Source organism: Balaenoptera ricei, chromosome 20 (assembly GCF_028023285.1).
Source record: "Balaenoptera ricei isolate mBalRic1 chromosome 20, mBalRic1.hap2, whole genome shotgun sequence".
Classification (NCBI taxonomy): Eukaryota; Metazoa; Chordata; class Mammalia; order Artiodactyla; family Balaenopteridae; genus Balaenoptera; species Balaenoptera ricei.
The window spans coordinates 62,105,592-62,129,148 of NC_082658.1; the positions used below are offsets into that span (position 1 = coordinate 62,105,592).

General features: G+C 51.0%; 1 protein-coding gene across 7 annotated transcripts in view; it reads right to left on the reverse strand.

Moving 5' to 3' along the window:
* SPECC1 (sperm antigen with calponin homology and coiled-coil domains 1) overlaps window positions 1–23,557 on the reverse strand; it is a 265,582-nt gene that overhangs the window by 188,426 nt on the left and 53,599 nt on the right. For all 7 annotated transcript variants that reach the window (XR_009499670.1, XM_059908106.1, XM_059908101.1 and 4 more), the window contains exon 2: window positions 798–964. Coding sequence is in view for 6 of the 7 variants with exons in the window: in XM_059908106.1 (XP_059764089.1) it covers window positions 798–944 (147 nt within the window). In the remaining variant the exon portion in view is untranslated. The remainder of the gene's footprint in view (window positions 1–797; window positions 965–23,557) is intronic.

The window sequence follows — 23,557 nt, forward strand, 5'->3', positions numbered from 1 at the left end:
AAAACAGTGTATTTCTTGCACAACTTTAAGATACACTCAACTTTCTAAGAGTAACGAGGGGAGACTGCACTCGGGTTCAGAACTTTACCAAGAGTGCTCAGCATTCAAACCAACACGTCACGCGCCCGCCCCCCCCCAGCCTTCCTGGTATCTGAGACATCAGCACAACAACCCTGAATCCGTCTGCCCGGAGCTGCCACGTCCACAGGGCTCCAAGGAGCATGGGGTCCTTCAGCGGAATCACGCGCAGGCAGACGTGGGTGGAAATGCGGATTATTTACCTGTAAGCGATGTTCCTTTTGTTTGGCTTTTATAGTTAGGATACTACACTGACTTCTCCAAAGTGTGTGTGTAGGTAGGCGACACGGTCTCTGAGTTTCATCTCAGGGTGAGGAAGGAGGCACCCCGGCCCAGCGGACATTAGGAGCCCCTGGGGGGTGAGGAGGAGCCAGCAGTGGAGCCCCCAGGGGCTGCCCGGGCCAGGGGGAAGGAACACGGAGAGGAGGGGGCCCAGCTGCAGGCGGGTAGGGAGCTGACACCTGGATTATCAGGATCCTGGTGACGCTGAGCCCGTCTAGTGGGCGTTGGGGGCAAACTCTGGCTAGAGAGTCCACATGGTCCAGGGCAGGGGATCCCAGCCACCCTGTTAACCTGCACATTTCCCCTCTCCACCCCAGGGCACTCCGACTGCATCCCCTTTGCTCTGCGCCTTTAGGTCAAGCTATGCCGGGGCTCCTGGGGCCTTGCTCACTGTCACGGGGCGCCCAGCAGCCCTGCCCTGCGTGTCCCGTCCATACCTTGCTGAGTCGGGACTCAAATGCCAGCGAGGTGGACGACTTGGAGCTCTTCATGCCGGGAGAGGGGGCGGGGAGGGGGCGCGCGCGGTCCACCCCATGGCTTCCGACTCTGGTGGCTGGACTCCAGGGTTTGGCTGCGCTCCTCATGTTTGTCCCAGTGGGTCCTTCTGTACAAGAGCAGAAAAGAAGAAGTGTGTGTCCACACTTGAACCTGCTGAGAGATATCACAGAGATCCATCCCCATGCACCATGGGCGCCACCGTGGTCACGGAGAACGAGCCTTCGGGATGGGGCTGCACGTAGAGCATCTTTCTACTGAGAAGGTACCTTTGCAGCAGGTTCCTTTCTCTGGCTTCACAGCAGCTTTCACCAAACTATTAACAACACATGTGCGGGCTTCCCTGGTGGCTCAGTGGTTAAGAATCCGCCTGCCAATGCAGGGGACACGGGTTCGAGCCCTGGTCCGGGAAGAACTCACATGCCGTGGAGCAACTAAGCCCGTGCGCCACAACTACTGAGCCTGCACTCTAGAGCCCGCGAGTCACAACTACTGAAGCCCATGCACTGAGAGCCCATGCTCCGCAACAAGAGAAGCCACCGCAATGAGAAGCCCGCGCACCGCAACGAGGAGTAGCCCCTGCTCGCCGCAACTAGAGAAAGCCCGCACGCAGCAACGAAGACCCAACGCACCCAAAAATAAACGCATTTTTTTTTAAAAAAAGTGCAATATTACTGATGCTCTGACATTACTCTTTGGCAAAATGATGGCTTCTCCTTGGTCAGGGGCACCTAGAACAGTCTTACTGCATATACATATATATACTGGATATATATATATATATATATATCCCCACGTAAAACAGGTCAGCTTGAGTCAAGACATGTTATGTCCGTTAAGTCTTGCCGTTTTAGGGCTGATAATTGAGCAACTTACGTAATTTCCAAATAGACATAAATGAATTACTTGAAAATCAGATTTCACAGAAGCACAGGTTTTTTCTTCTTTTGGGCAAAAATGGTATCAAAAATTAATAGGGCACCCTCAATAAATCTGTTAAATAAATTTTAAAAAATTAATAGGGCAGATTTTAATTGGGCAGACCTGACATCATAGGGCAGAGTTACCCGCCCTAACTAAAATATTCTATGAAAGACAATTTATGCAAAGGAGCAGGATTCGGTTAAAGACCTGGTGGGTGGGGAAGTGTGAATCCCCGTCCAAAGGCAAGCAAGACAGCCTGAGTCCTTCGATCAAGGCTGAGGAGGTGGGCCGGCCATCTCTTAACCTCTCGGAGCCCTCAGAGCCCATTTTGTTCTCAGTAGCACAATGGGACCCTGACTCTGCTGTCCCCGTGGACTCTCATGACCAGAGATGTGAGACAGAAGACCAAAACCGCAGACACGAAACAAACCGAAAAAAAGCACTTTAAAAAACATCACTCGGAAGGAAATCCAAAAAAGACGGGCTATATGTATATGTATAGCTGATTCACTTTGCTGTACAGCAGAAACTAACACAACACTGTCAAGCAACTATACTCCAATAAAAATTTAAAAAAACAAACAAACAAACACCGCTAGGTGACAGCTAATGCCTGTGGCTGCACTCACAGGACCCGGGGCTAAATAACTGCCCCCCGGGATCGCAGCTGGTGCTCAGTGGCCCTGGGCCTCCTCTCCCCTCACCGCACCCCAGGACACCTTGTCCGCCCCTCTGAGAAAAAGAACAGGCTGCCACCGCCCCCAGCCTGGCGCAGTGGGGACCTCCTCCCATTCTTCTCTCCTTTCCCAGGGACACCATGTCAACCCACAGCGTCCCAGCCAGGGCCATCCAGTTCCTGCTCCTACTTAAAGGGATTAGCAGGTGGCAGGGGGTCCAAGACCCCACCTGGGGCTCATTCTGCAGCACTGCTATCCTGGCAGCTGTGCCAATGTGGCTACAGGTGAAAATAGTATTTTTTAAAAGATTTATTTATTATTTATTTTTGGCTGCGTCGGGCCTTAGTTGCAGCACGCGGGATCTTTCATTGCAGCGCACAGGCTTCTCTCTGGTTGGGGTGCAGGGGTTTTCTCTCTCTAGTTGTGGCGCGTGGGCCCTGTAGTTTGCGGCGTGCGCGCTCAGTAGTTGTGGCACACGGGCTTAGCTGCCCCGCAGCCTGGGGGATCTTAGTTCCCTGACCAGGGATTGAACCCGCGTCCTCTGCATTGCAAGGCAGGTTCTTTACCACTGAACCACCAGGGAAGTCCTGTGAAAATAATATTTTTAAGACAGCGATTTGTTTTCTAAAGTGTTTTTGAGAAAAATTATCCACGATTTCAGTTATATGATTAGTTCAATAGTCTCAGCTTGGCTCCAGGTATCATGATTTTTTAAAATTCTATAGTTAAAAAACCACTTCTCGTGTATTTTACGATGTTCAGCGCCAGCTATTTTTCTTTCTCAGCCCACAATTTTTAATTCTGGTTTCCACAGCAACAATGAAAGAATTCCTAGGTTAAGACCTATAGAACAACTAATTTTATTAAATGAATATAAATATAAAATGAACGAACATAGCCTGAGTGATTCTTGGAGAGAATTACTGATGAATTTTATCCAGGACCGCAGGAACAACCAGTAACATGTCAGTTTGACTCACGGAGACGAGAAATAAAATACGTTTCATGAAGGCGCCCTTTTACGTGATGATTGCGACTACTTAGAGATGATTATTGCAGGGCTTACTTGATGAAAACATAGGTGATTCTGCAATGCATCTATGCTTTCCAAAATCTGCCCAGGTCACCCCTGAAATGAAATGGCTCTTGTTTATTCTCCAGAAGGAAGAAAGAATGTGAAGAGGAAAAGCAGAAGTAAGATGATAGAAAATTTCCCCAATGTTGCCCTAAGTCCTTGGCAAAAAAAAAAAAAAAAGTAATAACAATAACAGAAATAAACAAAGGAAGGAAGGAAGGAAGAAAGGAAGAAGGAAAAGGAAAGGAGAGGGGAGGGGAGGGGAGGGGAGGGGAGGGGAGGAGAGGGGAGGAGAGGAAAGGAGAGGAGGGGAGGGGAGGGGAGAGGAGAGGAGGAAAAAGGCATCCCAGTCAAAATTCCAGATCTAAACTCTTAATTTCTGACAACCTTCTAGACAATCATCTGAAAAACATGCAGCCACTTTTTTTTTTTTTTCATGCAGCCACTTTTCAAAGGCTGCCCGGTTACTTGCTCTGAGGCAGAATTCTCAGGTTTACTTCATTTGCATAATCACACCTTTCTTTATCCTCCTAGAACCTTGAACCCATCAAATTACTCCCAGACAAGTGTACACAGAGGGCCTTCCTCCCGCGGGCCCTCCTCACTGCCAGGCTCTTTTTCCTTGTCTCCCTTCATGTGTCTTTCCCGTTATTTCCCCAGACGGAGGCTTCTATTTTGCACTCGTGCACCAGCCAGGCTCTTCAAATTCCATTTTCTTCCAGAATTCAAAATACACAGAAATGAAATAAGTAATGTCCCCTCCTGAACCAGGAAGAGAGCCCTAATGGTAGGGAGTGTGCCAGGGGGTGGGATGCCGGGGGTGGGGCGGGGGGTAGTGGGCTCTGCCGGATCAAAGCAGCTTTCCAGGGATGGACGATGAAAGGATGATAGCAGAGGGTGGGGACACCGCTCCAGCCAGGCTGAAGGCCAGCTTTGCACCCTTCTCCCCACACTCCACGTCCAGGACCTTGTTAAGCATCGCCCACCCCCATCCAGCAGGACTGGTGTCTTCCTAGTGTTCTCCAAATCTCCAAATCGGCCTGCTCTGGCCCTGCCCTCTGTCCACTCCCAAGAAGCCCTCCTGCTGGCAGGGGGCAGGTGCCCTCAGGCCCACTCCTAGTTTCTGCAGACTTTCACCCAATCTGCTTCCCACCATCTCCTCTCCGACCCTCCTCTCGCCCCTCGCCCCGGGCCTGGTGTCAAACCCTCCCTGTAATCCTACGAGGTAAGGGTCACCTCCGTTCAGGGAGGTTAAGCAACTTGCCCAGACCACAGAGTTTATCATACAGCCAGGATTCAAACCCAGTTTTAATGGGCTCTTACACACCAGGGCTGGGTCCGGCCTCCCTGGATAATCTTTCTCCCGCGGGAAAGCACGCGGGCTTTTGGATCCAGTGTTCCTGGTCAAAATCCCGCTCCACCGTTCACCGCGTGAGCTCGGGCATGCTTGCTAAACACTATGATTCTCAACAGCGTCGCCTGATAAATGGAGTTACTGGTGCCTGCACCGCAAAACTGAAGATGAAGGAGGACGTGGCACCCAGAAGACACTCAGCAAACACCAGATGGCCCCCACAACTGTTCACCGTGTTCAGCTGAGGGCCGCTCTGCTTTATTAACTCAGCAACACCCAGCGGCGGATCAGTGGGATCAACGTGCACTGGCCGGGGCCATGTAAGGAAAGAGCTCTCTTTATACACAGAGCGGCCGGTTTTCATTTGGCAACGTCAAAGAGGGAAAGCGCGGAGGAAGATGAACACCTCGGGCAGACACCTTACAGTCACTAGAACTGGCCCCCGTTGCTGAAAGATAAACGTGGGCGTGAATGCTGGGTGAACGATACTTTTCTTACGGAAAAGAAATAGACGGGTTCTGGCCAAGTGCAAGATCATGAAAAAAAATTTTCTATTACTAATTCCCTGATTTCTAAAAATCCTCCTAACCATCTCAAAGATGGCTGCATCCACTGTTGAAAAACATCCACTTGTAAGTAGATCCACGCTGTTCAAACCCGTGTTATTCGAGGGTCCACAGTACAGTTAAATTTAGGAATTCACTCCCACAGGGGCGGGGAGAGGGTCTTCCCAGGGGTGTTTTCCTTAAATTGTTCATTTTATTTAATTATCAAGCTTCTTTCCTTGCCAGAATCGTGCCAGACTTCTCTTTAAACCATAACTCATTAATTGTATGGAGTTAAGTAGAAAAGATAGAAGAGAGAGAGGGAAGAGGGACACAGTTAGGAATACGATGAGTGTCCGGGCACCGGGGAGGGTCAGAGCCCCTCCAACATGCTGCTGGGCTGCTTCATCACCGCCTTCAGAACCTGGGCTGGAGGGGTTGTCTCGACCCTCGGATTGGTTACCCTTTTAAGGCAAGAAAACGGAAAGGCGACTGGGAAACCATTCTGGACCATCACAAATAATAGGGAGCGTCCAGGGGCTTCCCTGGCGGTCCAGTGGTTAGGACTCTGCGCTTCCACTGCAGGGGGTGAGGGTTCCATCTCTGGTCGGGGAACTAAGATCCTGCATGCTGCGCGGCTTGGCCAAAAATAAATTTTTAAAAAAATAAGGAGTGTCCGGGGGTGGGAGAGGGCATTGAGGTTTGCACTCCAAGTACAATAAGCCCCAGGAAGCCGAGAACTGAGGCATTCAAGTCTGAGAACGAACAAACTAAGAATGTTCACATAGCTCAACTACCAGGGGACTTGGCAGGAAATAGAAGGCAAGTGAACAGCATGCTGAAAATATCTAGCTAGAGCTTTCTAGAACACGTGCCCAGTTTGCTCTTGACCTCTTCAGCAGGGTGGGTGGCTGATTCTGCCTCCAGGGGGACATTTGGCAATGTGTGCAGCTGCTTTGGGTTGTCACAACTTGGGGCGGGGGGAGGTGCTAGGGTAGAGCCAGGGATGCTTCTGGACATCCCAGTACCCAAAGGGCAGCCCCACAACAAAGAATGATCTGGGCTAAAATGTCAAGAGTCGAGGTCGAGAAACTCAGTTCCAGAGGAAGAGGGAAGCTCCTCGGGCGCTGATTCTTAGACAGGCACCTGGTTCGTTTATGCTAACACTGGAACGTTTACTCTGAAAATCTAGTTTGGGAGCAGCCAAGGGAATCCCAGACTTCGGCTGGAGGCCACAGGAAACTCTTCGAAGCTTATTATTTCCTGTTAGTCTCGACATGACCGTTAGCCTTAGATTCCTTCCCGGTAAATAAAGAAAAGAACAGGTTTCCACACAGCATCAGAAGGAAAATGGCAAACAAAAATTCACTGATCCTATCAGGAGAAGTCATTGAAAGAAAACAAGGACCAAGAAGGGATAAGACAAAAACTAAACAGAAAAGAACATCTGCACAGCACTAGCCATACCATCTCAAGCCAAAAACAAACTCTGGAAGTGGAATAGGGACCTGGAGAAACTATGACACACTGCCACGAGGTGGAGACCATAACAAATAGAGCTTAATCTGGAATAAGAAACAGGAGGAGCTGGTCTCTAAATATGAAATGCAGACCCTAGAGAGAGGCTGTAATCTGGGAGCCATATTGAGACCAAACCCTGAGAATCGCTGCCCCAGGACATCCTTCTGTCTCCAAAGCTGAACCAAGAAGCCGGCATCCCACAGAGCTGGTGGCCACTAATCAGTAGTTATTTCCTTACCTATAACACGGTTTCACATCAAAGAATTAAAAGAATGAGCCAAGGCAGTAGAAAGGAGACGGAAATAAAATACTTCCAAGAGCTCTTTCTATAGGAATAGTTTGAAAAGGTCTGTTGAAAGAGTAACTAAGAATATAAACTATAGTCTAGCGCCAAGACCATTCAATAGTAAAGGACAGTCTTTTCAGCAAATGGTGCTGAGAAAACTGGATATCCACACCAAAAGAATGAAGTTGAACCCTTACCTTACACCATATACAAAAATGAACTCAAAATGGATGAAAGACCTAAATATAAGAGCCCAAACTGTCAAACTCTTAGAGGAAAACACAGGGGAAAAGCTTTATGACATTGGATTTGGCAATGATTAAATATGACACCAAAAGCACAGGCAACAGGAAAAACTAGACAGATTGGAATATGTCAAAATTAAACACTTTTGTGCATCAAAGAACACAATCAACAGAGTAAAATGGCAACTCACAGAAGGAAGAAAATATTGGCAAATGGGTTTGCTGTGGACTGAATTGTGTCTCCTGTCCCACCACATTTACATGTTGAAGCCCTAATTCTCAGTGTGATTGCATTTGAAGATAGGGCTTTTAGGAGGTAAAGTAAGGTTAAATGAAGTGATAAGGGTGGGTCCTAATCCAATAGGATTGGTGGCTTTATTAGAAGAGGGGGAGAGAGAGATCTTTCTCCTGTGCACACACACTGATGAAAAGCCATGGGAGGACATAGTGAGAAGGCGGCCGTCTGCAAGCCAGGAAGGGAGCCCTCACCAAGCACCAAATCAGCCATACATACCTTGCTCTTGGACTTCCCAGCCTCCAGAACTGTAAGAAATCAATTTCTGTCGTTTAAATCACTCAGTCTATGGTATTTTGTTATGACAGCCCAGGCAGACTAAGACAGGGCTAATATCCAGAATATATAAAGAACTCCTGCAACTCAGCAACAAAAACAAACCTGATTTAAAGATGGACAAAGGGCTTGAATAGACATTTCTCCAAAGAAGATATATGCATGGCCAATAAGTACATGAAAAGATGCTCAACATTACTAATCATTAGGGAAATGCAAGTCAAAACCACAATGAGATACCACTTCACACCCATTAGGATGGGTACTACCAAACCAAACCAAACCAGAAAATAACAAATGTTGGCGAGGATGTGGAGAAATTTGGAACTCTTGTGAACTGTTGCTGGGAATGTACCATGGTGCAGCTGCTATGGAGAACAGTATGGCAGTTCCTCAAAAAATAAAAAATAGATTTTACCGTATGATCCAGCGATTCCACTTCTGGGCACATTCCCAAAAGAACTGAAAGCAGGGTCTCAAAGAGATATTTGCACACCCATGTTCATAGCAGCATTATTCACAACAGCCAAAAAAGGTGGAAGCAACCCAAGTGTCCACTGATGGATGAGTGGATACACAAAATGTGGTCTATACATCCAGTGGAATATTACTCAGTCTTAAAAAGGAAGGAAATTCTGATACATTCTACAGCATGGATGAATCTTGAGGACATTATGCTAAGTGAAGTAAGCCAGGCAGAAAAAGACAAACACACTTGTATGATTACACTTATATGAAGTACTTAGAGGAGTCAAATTCACGGGAACAGAAAGTAAAATGGTGGGGGCCAGGGGCTTGGGGAGAGAGGAATAGGAGTTGTTGTTTAATGGGGACAGAGTTTCAGTTTTGTAAGATAAAAACAGTTCTGGGGACGGATAGTGGTGATGGTTGCACAACAGTGTGAATGTACTTAATGCCACGGAACTAAACACTTAAAAATGGTTAAGACAGTAAATTTTATATTATGTGTATTTTACCACAATTTTTTAAAATGTGATAAGAAAGACAAAACAAAACAAAAGCTATAGGGTAGGAGAGAACCGCAGACTTTCATCTCCATTTCGGCAAAAGCATCTTGAGTCACAATGTTTGCTCAGTCACATGATGCCCCTGCCACCGTCTGGGACATCAGCTGGGAAACCGGGGAGAGCTCCAAAAGGACCCGTTTACAAGGGGTTGGGCCGGCCTAGAGGAGCAACACGGGCTTAGGACATTATCACCCCCAGCCTGCGGGGTCGGGGAGGAAGCAGCTGGAATCCGGAGAGAGCTGGACCACGAGTAGAAGCTGAGGCCTCGACAGAGAACTGCAACCAACCCAACCAACTCAGCGGCACTGGGGGCGGGGGCGGCGGGAGGAGCTGCGGGGAGAAAGGCCTCAAGGGCGTTCTCCCCTCCCCGACCCGCCGGGGCTACCCACTGGCTCACGGAGAAGGCGGGGGTGGGGCGGAGGGGCGGCCACCACTGATGCAGCATCCACAAGGTGGTGGCAACGTGGAGGCACAAACGAAGGCCTGGCCATCTCCCACCCGCCTTCCAAAGCGAGCTCAGGCGTCTCCCTCCGGACGCCTCCCCCAGCGCAGGAGGGCCTCCCCGCGGCTCCTACCCTCGTCTGTCCACCGACCTGCCACGCAGCTGGCCTGTCGCCTTCCCGGGGGCCGCCTGCCCGAGCACAGCGCAGAGACGGTCCTGACTCAGCAGCTTCTCCCGACTTCCCGTTTCTGTGATCCTTGAGGCCTCCCTCCCGGCCTCCCAGACTCAGAGCACCGTGGCCTCCCCCCCGGGCCCGGGGCCGCTTCTCACACCCACGGCTGCCGGGGGAGCTCAGGCTCCGGCGCCAGGCCCGCGAGGCCTCCTTCTCGTCCGGATGGACAGAGCACAGCTCCGGCAGCTCCCTCCCGGAGTCACCCCTTCCCCGGGCTCCAGCGCTCAGCTGGGGCCGCCGCTCCCGCCCAGACCCGTGCTTGGTGCACGTCTTCAGGCTGGTGCTCCTCACACCGTCTCCGTGCCAGGCTCGGGCCGGAGGCAGAGATGTCACCATCAGCTTCACCGTCAGCGACCGGGGAGGCCCCAGGAATTTGCTCACTTCCCGAGCCGGGGCCTGCGCTCAACCTTGTTCCAGATCAAGGGACTGCCCAGCTGAGCTCTGCCCTGCAGTGCGGCCAGACCCAGACCTCTCCACCGTTCTCGTCTGGGGGCATCCACGGCCCCAGGGCCCTCCTGAGAGACCTCCCCCAGGAATGTTCCAGCCCCTCCTGCGAGGCTCTGCCGACAAGACTTTCTGATACTCACCCGCCCAAGACTCCCCCCCATTTCCCTGCCCCCTCCCCGTCCCGCCCCCCTCCTGATGCCGCAGCATCCCCGGGTCCCCAGCTCTGCTCTTGCCCATCCTGCCCACAACAGTTAATGCCACTCAGCAGCCGGAGGCCTCTTTAAAAACACAAATCATAAAAACGGCTAACATGGTACATTTTATGGTATGTGTGTGTTTTTAACCACGAGTTAAATTTTTAAAATTATTAAAAAAAAAAAACCCCACACAAGTCAGATCATGTCCCTCCCTACGGAGAAACTTGCTGTGGCTTCTCACTATATTTAGAGCGCAAATCCAAGATCTCTGTCACAACCCCAAAGTCCTAGGCCATCGTGGGGCTGCCCGTCTGCATCCTGAGACCCTCCCCTGTGTGCTGTGGGAGCTACTCCAGCCCCTCGGACCTGCCCAGCTGGTTCCCAAGGAGGACCATTGAACTGGAAGGCCCCCCTCCAGCTCTTCACACGGCGGGGGGAGGGGGCGGGGGAGGGGGGCTCCTTCCTCCAAAAGGCCTTTCCCTTCCAGTCTCTGGAGGAGCTCACTGCACAGACCCTGGTCATTTCTTCAGAGCTTCTATCACCAAAGCCAGACATCAGCCTCGGCCCACCCACTACAGCTCCCGGGGCACCTTACCTTCTGGTTCATCACCGTGTTCCCGGATGCACTGAGCAGGTGCTTAACCAACATTAGCTAATGAATGTTTAGATCCTGCCTGTCATTGAAGAAATGTGTGCAAGTGTCTCCCTGCCCTTCCCTCGCTAGCCAGGCACCCAGATTCACAAAGTATTTGCTGAATTAATCAGGGAACACAAAACGGAGCCATAAAGCAATGACAGTCCTTCTCCTGTAAGACTTATAAATGCCTCTAAACAATTACCAAGTAAGCAGTCCCCAGATTGCTTTCAGGATGAGAACCCCATGGATATTGATACGGAGCCTTCCAGCATTATTACCTTGAAAACAGGGTTCATGTTGATGTATAAGCATTAGCCTTATGAAATTCATCTCATTAACTTATAACGTGCTGAAGAAATAGTTCCCGAAGTTATTCAACACCAAATCTCTAAAATCATCTACTGATTCATCTCCATTCGTGACTTTATTCCCGAAGGACGGCTTTTTCAATTTGTGCTAGACAGCGCAGTTTCACCGTAACCGTCAATAATTGTTTACAATTTTATGCTCTAAGATTTCAGACACCTTAACCAAAACATCACAGTACATGCATTTATGTTCGATGCTCTGTTAAGTGGTAGCCAATGGCAACCACAGGTTTAGGGACCCAATAATTTAAAGTTTCAAGTGTAAGTACCTTTTATGCAGCCTTTTCTGTTTCTTTGTTCCTACCAGGGGCCCCTCAACCAGGTGGGACAAGGGGCAAAGCCCTATGATGTCGGTGGCACAGCTTCCAAGGAAACGGGCGGCCACTTCTGAGTCATTCTGTTCTATTTCCTCCAGAAAACAATGCAAACACTGTAGGGCATGCCGCCCCCGACCCCAGCACCCCCAGCAAAACCCTATGCCCTCCACCCACTCACTTCAATGCACTTGCCCTACAGAGATGGGGGGCACGCAAGTCCCCTCCCCCAGCGCTACAGGGCACAGATGCAAACCGGGGTCCTCCGTCCACGGGCGGAGAGGTGGGGCCCCACCCCACATCCACCGCCCCCCTGGGCTCACTAGACGTTAGCCACATGGGCCTCTGGCCAAAGGGAAATAGAGGCCAGGAAGAAGGCAGCCCCCGCTCTGCAGACTCAGGAAGGGCAGCTCCCAGGCCACGCTCTCCACCCTGTACACGGGGCTCACGAGAAACCGCGGAGGTTCACCTCCCAAGGCCCCTTGCTGAGAAAGCGGCTCAACATTCCCGAGCTGCGGTGGGAGATCCCAGCACGCACACCCGCACCCTGACTCAGGGCAAGAGCGCGGCGTGAAGCCTTCTGCACCATCACGGGCTCTGCCGTGTGATGCCCCGAATCACAAGCCAGGCCTCCTCCGTGGCCGTCTCCCCTCCGATACTCTAATCATCACGACTTAAGTTTCTCTTCCCCCGAAGACGTGCTCCTCCCCACCGGGTCCTCACCACTAGTCTGCAGATGGCAGAGGCAGGGGCCCTCAGGACAAAAGGGGGGCTCACCTGACAGACCCCGAGCTGTCTGGCCAGTTTCTGACTTTGTGTGTGTCTGTCTGTGTGTATGTATACCTGTGTGTGCACTGTCTGTGTGTCTGTGCCTGTGTGTGTGTGTGTGCATCTGTGTGTGTCTGTGTGTGGGTGGGTGTGGCAGTGGGAACAACCGATTTGTTTTAGGATTTTTTTTCTATTGGAGTATAGCTGATGTACAGTGTTGTGTTAGTTTAAGGTGTACAGCAAAGTGATTCAGTTATATATACATATATATATTCTTTTTCAGATTCTTTTCCCTTATAGGTTATTACAAGATATTGAATATAGTTCCCTGTGCTATACAGTAGGGCATTTTTGGTTATCTATTTTGTATATAGTAGAGTGTATATGTTAATCCCAAGCTCCTAAATTAGGAGTTTGGGAACAAGCAATTGAATAACCAAAGTGAATCTTGAGCTCGACAAAATAAAGAACTTGTATAGGGAAGAAACCAAGATGGACTCTGGTTGCCTTCTTGCTTTTTGCTCAGAAAGGGGGGGACTTCTCCTCTGATCGGTACCTTCAGAGGCCTGTGGTCCCTGACAGACTCACAAAGGACCCCGTCGGCAGCTGTGGGTTTTTTATAACGATGACATTATTCTGAAAAGGCAGCCCCGAGTCATGGGAGCTTGAAGGGTTCAGAGCGGCAGGGTCTCAGCCGGAGATCAGCCACGCTGCGTGCTGTGGCCCAGGCGTGTCGGGAGGCCGGCCAGGGTGGCCCCTGGCAGCCCGTCCATCTGTCTGCCTGTCTGTCTGTCCAAGGCACTGAAGAAGCTCCCGGGAGAACTCTCATCCTGGGGGCCCAGGGAGGGAGGCAGGGACTGGGCCAGGAAGATGAAGGGCCCTTTCATCGTGTCTTTGGGGGCGTATGGAAGCCTTGGCTCTTGGCGGTGGTGGAGGAGCGCCAGCGGGCGGGCCAGGCTCCCAGCTGTGGCCCCAGGAGCTGGGTCTGCAGGACCTCGAGTGCAGGGACCGGACAGCAGGGCAGGGGAGGGACAAAGGGAGGGACCGCACAGCCGCCGACCCTGTTAGCGGTCTGGGTTGGCTCCTGGACCACAGGAGGAAACGAGGGGGAAACAGAACTTTCCTGGAGCTTCTACAGGCACAGAGCATGCAGGGGCCTGACTCAGGCCCGCACGGCGGCACTGGCCACCCCAGGCCTGGCAGACACCCCTCTGGGTAAGAGGCAGAGTCCACCCCGCCACCAGGGCTGTAGGACTCTGCCACTGCTCTGGGTTTCCTTATTGTTACCGGCTTAAGTTAAATCACTGGACATGCTGATTTCTTTTTTGTTTTCACGTTCCTGAAATATTCTTTTCTAAGCCACAGGCTTCAGCTATTTTCCTGTAGTGCCAGCTGGCTCATGAAAGCAACTGCTGTCCTTTGCAGGGTTAATGTATTCAGTGCCTGGAGCATGCCCTATCTTTCCCCAGCACACCACGCTTTGAGGATTGTGTTTTAAATATATACAATGGCCGCAAATATGAGGGATCACGTACAGGCTGCTCCTGGGACGACCTTGTCATCATGGGTGCCTCGCAGGGGTCTCGGGAGCAAATCTACAAGGAACAGCAGGACAGCAGCGGTTCTGTGGTCCACCCCCAGGGTAGGAGCCTGAGACAATGATGCAACAGCACTGTGGCCGTCCCCTAAGGATGGGCTCTTTGTGATACTGACATGTCTGACTGGCTTTCAGTGAAGAAAGATAGTTCCCTGTCCCTCAGGGGGCCCGGCATGAGCCACGTCACCAGGCTGCCCCCACCTTCTCTTTGTTCCGGGATGAGGCCCGCTGCGCGCTCTGCCCACGCCTGCCAGGCGCCCTGCACTCAGATCCCAGCGCCACAAAGGATGGGCAGCTATTCTGTCACCAGCCTCCAGGCCTCCCCACGGCCACTCCACACCCAGGACAATGGCTCCCCACCCCCATTCCTACTTTCAACCTAACCCCTACTGTCTTGTCCTGCTTCCCCACCACAAGGAGGGTTCACAGCACCCCAACCAGACTGACACCCTGCTGACTCATCTCCCACCACGGCTTCTCGGCCCAGAGGATCCTGGAGCAAAGGACCATCTCATTCCTCTGTGGTTCCACAGCTCTCCACCCACTGTCTGGGCCATAATCAATGTTGGGTAAAGACAGGTTGAAAACCTTAATAAAACTAGAAAGCTGCTAGAAGAAGACAGGAGAAAATCTTTGTGACTTTCAGTCAGGCAACGATTTCTTAGAATCAACACCAAAAGCATGATCCATAAATAAATTTTTTTTAAAAACTGATACATTGGACTTCATCAAAATTTAAAACTTCTGCTCTTCAGAAGACATGGTCAAGAAAATGAAAAGCCAACTGGAAGGGAAGCATCCGCAAAACACAAAACTGATAAAGGACCTGATTCCTGAATTTATGAGGAAACTCAGCAAAACTCACAAAACCCAACAATGACAAAACACGCAAATCAATAAAAACTGGTCAAAGATTTAAACACTTCACCAAAGAAGATAATTGGACGGCAAATAAACACATGAGAAGACGCTCAATGTCATGAGTGATTAAGTAAATGCAAATTGAAACCACAGTGAGATATTACTACACGTCTAATTAGCATGGCTTGAAGTTTAAAAAAATAAAAACAAGTGCAGGCAAGGATATGGAGCAACTGGAACTCCCATTGTTGATGGAAATGCAAACTGGTGCAGCTGCTCTGCAAATCAGTGTAGCCATTTCTTATTGCTAAAAAAAAACAAAATTTAACTGAGTAAATTTTAAAGATCTTATTGGCTTTCCTCAATGATTCATAAATAGAGCAGCACCCGATCTAGCACATAAAAAGGAACTCCGAGGAACCGTACAAAGCGAAAGACTTTTACAGGCAGAAGGAGCAAGAACAGGAAGTTATACTCGGCAAAATAGCAGGTTGGTTACTGCAAAGTCACTTCCCTTTAGGGGATGCCTGGGCCCACCAGGCAGATGACCTCTCTGGTGCTGATCAGGGGATTCCTGATTCCCTGGTTTAAGATCCTATTTCTGGGAGAGGCTGAAACTGCAGTTAAGTGAAGTTTGGTGACGTGGGGCTCAGCGTCAGCGACTCCATTTGGGGCCTCTTGTTTTTTTGTTTTTTGTTTTTTTAACAAGTATTTTTTTTTTTTAATTAATAGCTACTTTATTTATTTATTTATTTATTTTTGGCTGTGTTGGGTCTCCGTTTCTGTGCGAGGGCTTTCTCTAGTTGCGGCAAGCGGGGGCCACTCTTCATCGCGGTGCGCGGGCCTCTCACTGTCGCGGCCTCTCTTGTTGCGGAGCACAGGCTCCAGACGCGCAGGCTCAGTAGTTGTGGCTCACGGGCCCAGTTGCTCCGCGGCATGTGGGATCTTCCCAGACCAGGGCTCGAACCCGTGTGCCCTGCATTAGCAGGCAGATTCTCAACCACTGTGCCACCAGGGAAGCCCCGGGCCTCTTGTTTTTAACGTTACAAAATTAAACATGCGCTTATCATACAATCTAGTAATCCCACTCCTCAGTATTTATCCAAGAGAAATGAAAACTGTGTCTGAGTGGGAAGCTTGATTCACAGGCTTGGGCTCTGATGAAATAAAATTCATATTTTAAGGCAAGACAAGAAAAATTTAAACATAAACTTTTCTCTCTGCTTTTGGTCTCCTCCCCACCCCCTCCAGTGTGCACTGTGCATCTGCATTAACCACACTTCCCCAATGGCAGAGATAACTACTCAACCATAAAGATCAATTTTTCTCCTTCTGCAACAAGGACCTACTGTATAGCACAGGGAACTATACTCAATATTCTGTAATAACGTATAAGGGAAAAGAATCTGAAAAAGAATATACATACATGTATATATATAAGTGAATCACTTTGCTGTATACCTGAAACTAACACAACATTGTAAATCAACTACACTTCAGTAAAAAAATAAAATTAAAAAACAAAAAACCAAAATCTTCTCCCTCTGGTACCAGCCATGTAACTCATTAGAAGGCAATATTCCTTTCTCAATCCTGTAAGGGGCCACGATAACCACCACTGGCCTGGTGCATGCAGACATCTTTGGTGGACTTTATATACGAAGCCAATATATCATTTCCCTTAAAGACAGTGATTGGTGCAGAACAGACTGGTCAGAAGACCTAGAGAGATACTGGGCCACACCTAAAGGAAGTTCTTAGCTTAAATACTTACTTATGACCTTACATTAGCGTTACTAGCTATGTCACCTGTATTCTGCCTATTTTACACAAGGATTGTTTCTTACATCACCAAATGTGTGACTGAGCCTCAGATAAAATTAATGATGATTAGGTGACTTGAAACGACTGACCAAATACATAGTTCTATAAGATCAGTGATTGTAACAGTGTAACTCTAGAATTGGGAGGAAGCCGCAGAGGGAACCGTTTCCTGGACCATAAAAGACTGTAGGACAGGGGGTCCAGAGGTTTTGGGCAACTATTAACAGGGCCTAGCCCAGTATCAGCACATCAAGTGGCCCATCAACAAAATCCTCACCCGACCTGGGAATGAGCATTCCTAGGACCGTGGGACAAATTGGTCACTAAATGCCTCCCAAACCTTTGTCAAAATTAAGACCAAAAGGGAGGGGCCTGTAACATAAAGAAGGTAGCCCACCATCCAGTTCCACAAGAACCAAGTCAACAGCCACTGCAGTCAGTGACCTACAGGACACCTTGAAAGGAATTCTGAGCAAAGACCAGGAGGAGGCACTTTGTGTTCTGGGAAAACTGGCAGAACCAACCCTCAGACAGTTAGACATTTTCAGGAGAAATTTTTTATGAACCTGGATTCTTGCATCTTCCCATACTTAGAAAAGCACTTAAAAAAAAAAAGCATTAATTAAGGTGTCTGTTCCTTGTGACCAGCAGCAACCGTCTACCGACATGAGTGCTTCATTGCACGTACCCCCTTTGCCAAAACCACAGCCTCCCCGCCTTACCTCTTGGGAACAGTTCTCAGAGTTACCTGACAGGCCGTCTCCCGGGTTATAATCCCTGAGTTGGCTCGAATAAAATGTCCCTTTCTTTCTTAGATTGACTATCAATCAATTTTTGCATCGACAGTTCATAACGGCGAAAACTGCAAACAACCTGTCTCCACGGTGGGTGGATAGACAGACTGGAGTGTCCACGCAGTGAAACACTCTTCATCAGTGAAAAAGAAGGAGCTAGTGGTACATGCAAAAAAGTGGATGAATTTTAAAAGCATTATGCTTAGGGAAAGAGGTCAGCCTCAAAAGGCTTCCTGCTACGGGACTCCATTCACATGATGCCCTGGAAAAGGCAACACCCTGGGGACAGAGCACGGACCAGCAGTTACCAGGGCCTGGGAGTAGAAGGAGGGGTTGTGTATATGAAATATATCTGGCCTTTGCCTGTGGTTCCTGGTATGGGGCTGGTCACCAGGAAGACCAAGTGATTAGAGGGTTGGGATCTCAGCCCCTTCCCTCAGCCTCTGGGAAGGGGGAGGGGCCTGCAGTTTAAGCTCCATAATCTCTTGGTGGACACGTCCAGGAGGGTGACACACACCAGGTCCTCAGGGACAGGAGCTCCTAAGGAAGGGCTCGGGACCCTGCTGGACCGCCCCCTCTGTACCCCTTCATCCGGCTGTTCATCTGTAGCCTTTATAATACCCTTGATAATGAACTGGCAAATGTAAGGAAATGTTTCTCTGAGTAGCAAATTAGTCAAATCCGAGGAGGGGGTCCTGGCAACCTCTGATCTATAGCTGGTGGGTCCGAAGCACAGGGGTCAGCGCGGACCTGCGGTCAGCGTGTGAAGGGGGGACAGTCTTGTAGGACTAAGCCTTTACACTCTGTCCAGGTGGACAGCGCCAGAACTGAGTTAACTGCTTGGTGGCTGGCAAACACCTCAGAGGGGCTGACTATAAAGAAGAACCAGGAGACCTGGGGGTGATTGTGGCGGAGGTCACACTGTGCATGCATTGGTCAAGCTCATGTGGGCTGAATGAATGCCATCTCTCCTTGCTCTGGCCCAAGCCCACCTTCCCAAACTCAATTCTGCTCCCCCCAACATGGGCTTCCCTAGCCCCCAGCAGCCTGGGATGCCCACATCCTTGCTTTTTTTCTTGTTCGCCGGCCTGAGCTGCCTTTCTCACCCTCACTGCCCTTTACACAAATCTCACCCATCCTTCAAGCCCCAGATCAAATGTGACTTCATTCCTGTAACCTCATCTGACTGCCACCTCCCCACACCCACAAAAAGCTGGAAATTATTGGATGTGCCTCTGAATACCAAGCATTTTGTCTACGTGCTTTTACATGTACCGCCTTCTCTTGTATGACTGTGTATGTCAACATCTCTCCAAGGGATTGTAAGCACCAAGTCTGATTCACTTTTGCATAGAGACACAGCATGTAGATGATGCCTTACATGTGGTAAGAGCTCAGAAATATTGTTTGATGAACTAATGAAAAAATAAGTGGCCAGGGTGACCCACGGCAGGTAAAGTTGGTGTGGTCGGCACTCAGAAAGAATAACATCACCCAGGAGTTCAGATGAGGTGGTCTCTTAGTGATAAGCGAACAGGACTGTGAAGGTTTTAACTCCACACCTACTGTTCCCCTAGTAGTCATGTGAAGCAGCAGTTCCCCAACCCAGCTGATCAAAATCACCTGCAAGACTGATTGAAAACACGCATGCCTGGGGTTCATTCGCCGGGACCCTGATTCAGTCCATCAAGGGTGAGTCCTGCTTTCAGTTTTTTACTAAACTCCCAGGGTGACTCTGAACAGCCAAGCATGGGACTTAGCTTCCTAAACGGCCAGGAGGCTGAAGACTCATCCACAGGTGCTGATAAAAAAGGCAGCTCTGAGAATCTGTATAGAAGCAACACACACACACACACACACACACACACGCACACGCACGCACGCACACGCACACACACACGCGCACGCACGCACACACACGCGCGCGCGCACACACACACACACACACACGCACACACACGAATGGATCATCAAATTGTAATACATCCATACCTGGCAATAAAAAGAAACAAACTACTGATCCATAGAACAGCATGGATGAATCTGAAAAGAAACCAGATACAAAACACTACGCAGCGTGTGGTTCCATTGATATGAAATTCTAGAAGAGGCAAAATAGAGTGACAGCAAGCTGATCAGTGTTTGCCTGGGGACGGCAGCGGGGCTGCAGGTGGTGGGCTGGGAATGGGCCTTTCTGTAAAGGGACACAGAGGAAACTTTTGGGGTGAAGGAGATGTTTAATATCTTGACTGCGGTGGCGGTTCTGTGGGTGTATACATTTATCAAAAGTCCCTGAATCACGCACATTCAAAGCAGGGACATTTGCTGAGACTCGGAACCCAGGGCCCTAATGGGAATCCCGTCGCTGTCCTCCCCCCCCACACCCCGCACGTATCTAGCCAGTCACCAGGTCCTGCCCTCTGATTCCGAAGTCTCTCCTGGATCTTCCTTCCGCTCTTTATTCCCAGAGCCTCGAAGAATCAGGGGGGTCAGAAGGACCACTGGTTTCCCTGCCCAGCGTCAGGGCCACGGCCGCCGTCTGCCACCGCGCTGCCAGCAGGCTTTCCAAACACAGACCCACTCGTGCCCGCACCCTGACCCCACTGCTTACAGACCTCCCACCCCCACCCCCTCTCTCAGGGTGAAGACAAAGTTCCACGTGCCTCTCGCCGTTCTCTCTCACCCACTGCTCAGACCCGCTCCGGGCTGGACTGTCTGCAGCTCCCCGAAAGCACCACGACCCTCACAGCTCCGGGCCTGCACGCACGCCGCCCCTCTGGCGGCAGCGTTCTCCCCCCGCCCCCGCCAGCAACACCCGTCACCTTTCAAGGCTGAGCTGAAGCATTCGGGGCCCCAGGAAGCTTTCTGTTGCCTCCGATCCTCCCTGCACCGCAGCTGCTATGCCTGTTTGTCTGTCTCTCACCTAAACATCCAGGAAGGCACCATATTTTTCACCTCTGGATGCACACCATCAAGTGGGTCCCTGACACACAGAAGGTGCTCAATAAGTGTCCCTGGCATTTCAGATGAAGGAAGAAAGGAAGGGAGGGAGGGAGGGAGGGATACTAAAGAACAGAGTTTTAGAAAGAAGTCTGCTAAAGGGCCATGATGCATGAAAACAGGGAGAGGCTTGAGGACGAAGCGGTATTTGAACTAGACTCTTGTTACGGGCTGAACTGTGTCCCCACAGATCCCTATATTGAGGTCCTAACTGCCAGCACCTCAGAATGTGACTGTATTTGGACACAGAGCCTTAAAGAGGCAATTAAGGTAAAATGAGGCCATTGGGGTGGGCCCTAATCCTGTATGACTGGTGTCCTCACGGGAGGAGAGTAGGACACAGACACTCATGGAGGGACGACCCTGTGAAGACACAGGCAGAAGACGGCCGTCTGCACACCAAGGAGAGAGGCCTCGGGAGAAACCAACCCTGTCCACACCTTGATCTTGGACTTCTGGCCTCCAGAACTGTGAGAAAATAAACGTCTGTGTTTAAGGCCCCCAGTCTGGGTACTTTGCTAGGGAGGCCCCGCAGACTCGCGCAGCTCAGAGGACGAGGGCCGTGGATGCGTGGGCACTTTAGGTGGGAAGGCGTGTGGGCGCTGGAGCTGCCTGCTCGGCAGCCGTGGACGCGCTGGTGGGGAGCGGCAGGAAACAGCAGACTGTGGGGTTTCCTGAAAGCCGGGCTAAGGAGTTGAGGCTTCACCCTGCAGGTCCGAGTGCCTCTTCCCTGTGTGACCAGTGGCAACTCAGTACCGTCTGTGCCTGAAGGACACAGCAGGTGACAGGACCAGGCGTCCCTCGGGCAGGGCTGGAAGCGGCCACCCGCCGCCGGGGCCACCGGGCGCCCCAAACTGGCGCACACGAGCCTCCCGAGGGATGCAACAACAAAGGTTTGTTCATTTAAAAGTTCTACACGTATTTTAATGTGAGAAACTCAGGACCAGGGCGTTGATCAGGGCAACACGTAAGGGGATCCTGCCGACCGGCAGGGCCCAAAGCCGTGGCTCTGCCTTCAGGACACACCCCACTGGGCCCGGGGCTTCCTACTGTCTGCTCGCAGCACCCACCGCGCTCCTTTTGAAATACCCGTCGGACCGTGTCAGCCCTTGGCCTCAAGTCCCCCAGTGGCCTCCGCATCCCTCGGGATAAAATCCAAGCCCCACCACGGTCCCACGCACGCCCTGCAGGGCCCCCACCGCAGCCTCCTGCCCCCTGTCCCCGCGGCACTGGGCACAGGGATGACCAAAGAGACACGGCCCTGCTCACCCCGGCTCCTGGTCTCGAGCAGGACACTGTCAGACAGTTCCGGAAAAACTACAAGGAAAGGCAGACTGTGCTGTCAGAGCTCATCCAGCGGTGGTGCACCCGGGGCCCGAGTCAGGGAGGACAGCCTGGATGACAAGTGAGAAGGGGCAGAACGTGGCCGGGCAGCGGGATCGGGGGCGGGAAGAGGCGCTCAGGAGGGAGGCGGCGGCCGGGCTGAGGGCGACGGGGTCCCATGACCCCAGGCTGCAGAGCAGGGCCCTCACCCTCTGCCCTCACTGCCCGGAGCCCCCGGGGCGGCCCAGCCCTCCTTGGTGATGGCCAGGAGATGCCCAGTGCTCAGAAGTGCAAAGCGATTTGCAGGTGAGGCCAGGACCCTGGAAACCCTTACGCTCAGACCTCATCGGTGAGACCGAGACAGGTCCCCAGAGGCAGCGGGTACCAGAGAGGTCTCAGGCCCCAGACTGAGGAAAGACTTTTATTCACAACCCAGACCATCCCTCTTTATCTACGCATAAATTCTCCCCCCAGCAAATATTCTGCTGACTCTCCCCAAGGCCGCTGGCCAGGCTGCTCCTGGCTCTCCTCCTTACTGCAGCCCCAGGTGTGGCTCCAGGGCTGTCCGGGGGGCCCCCTCTGTCTCCGTGGTTGCCCCGTGTTTCCGCTTACCTCCCTCTGGCGACTGAACAAAATAAATAAAAGCCCTCCAACCTCCCCTCCTTTCTCTCACCCTCCCGGAATTCACCGACAGCGGACTCATTTCTCCTGGCTGAATATCTAACGCTAATACGTTTCCTTTCATCAGTAGCGTCCCTGTGTGGTCAAAGCGACCTCGCAGGCCTTAAAGACCATGGTAAAGAGCTCTGCCTTCACTACCGGGAACTTTTTATTGTAATTTTTAAACTTAGCATTATTCCATTTTCATCGTTTCTCATTGACAGTAAGTCACAAAGTTGCCTTTTAAAATATGTTAATGATGTAAGTCCGTTTGAGGACGTGTCATGAGTAGGTGACAGTAGCTGGCTAGGGCCAAAGCTGTGAAAAGAGGAATTAAAATCGGGAACACAGTGGTCCCGGGGAAAGGAAGGGAGAAATGGCCGTAAGGGTAGAGAGAAGGGGACGGAGTGGGAGAGACTGGAGTATTGGAATCGGCTAGAGTTTCCAAATAGCTGGACGGCCGGCCGTGGCCAAAGGAAGGATGCTCTTCTTAGCACAGCCGGTTTGGCGGCCGGTCCTGAGCACCGGTCTAAGCGGGGCTCCCGCCCATCCCATCGTTCTGCAGCACGGCTCCCTGTTCGGCAGCTCACAGCCCTGCTCGGCAGGCATCGTGATGAGTAATTCATTAGAGAGTTTGCTGCTCCCGAGAGGCTGGACGGGACCAGGCGCTAGGTGTCTGCTGGGCCGGTGACCGGATGCGTGACACTGCAGGGCGGCGTTTTAAGACATTGACAAGGAGCCCAGCTGGAGGGAAGGCGAGGCGCACAGTGAGGCCGGGGTGGGGTCCGCCAGCCAGGCACGTGGGGACGCCCGTGTCCAGCGTGGAAACAGGGGCAGGGGCGGGGCTGGGAAGAGGTCAGCGCTCACCAAGGAAGGAAATTTCCCTCTAGGCCCCTCCCCCGGTTGAGTTTTCTCAACAAGTCCTTGCTTTTCCTAAAACATATGTTAAAACCCGTTAAGGAAGATTAAAATATTGCCTCTCAACATTGCCTCAAATGTTGCCTCTAAAATT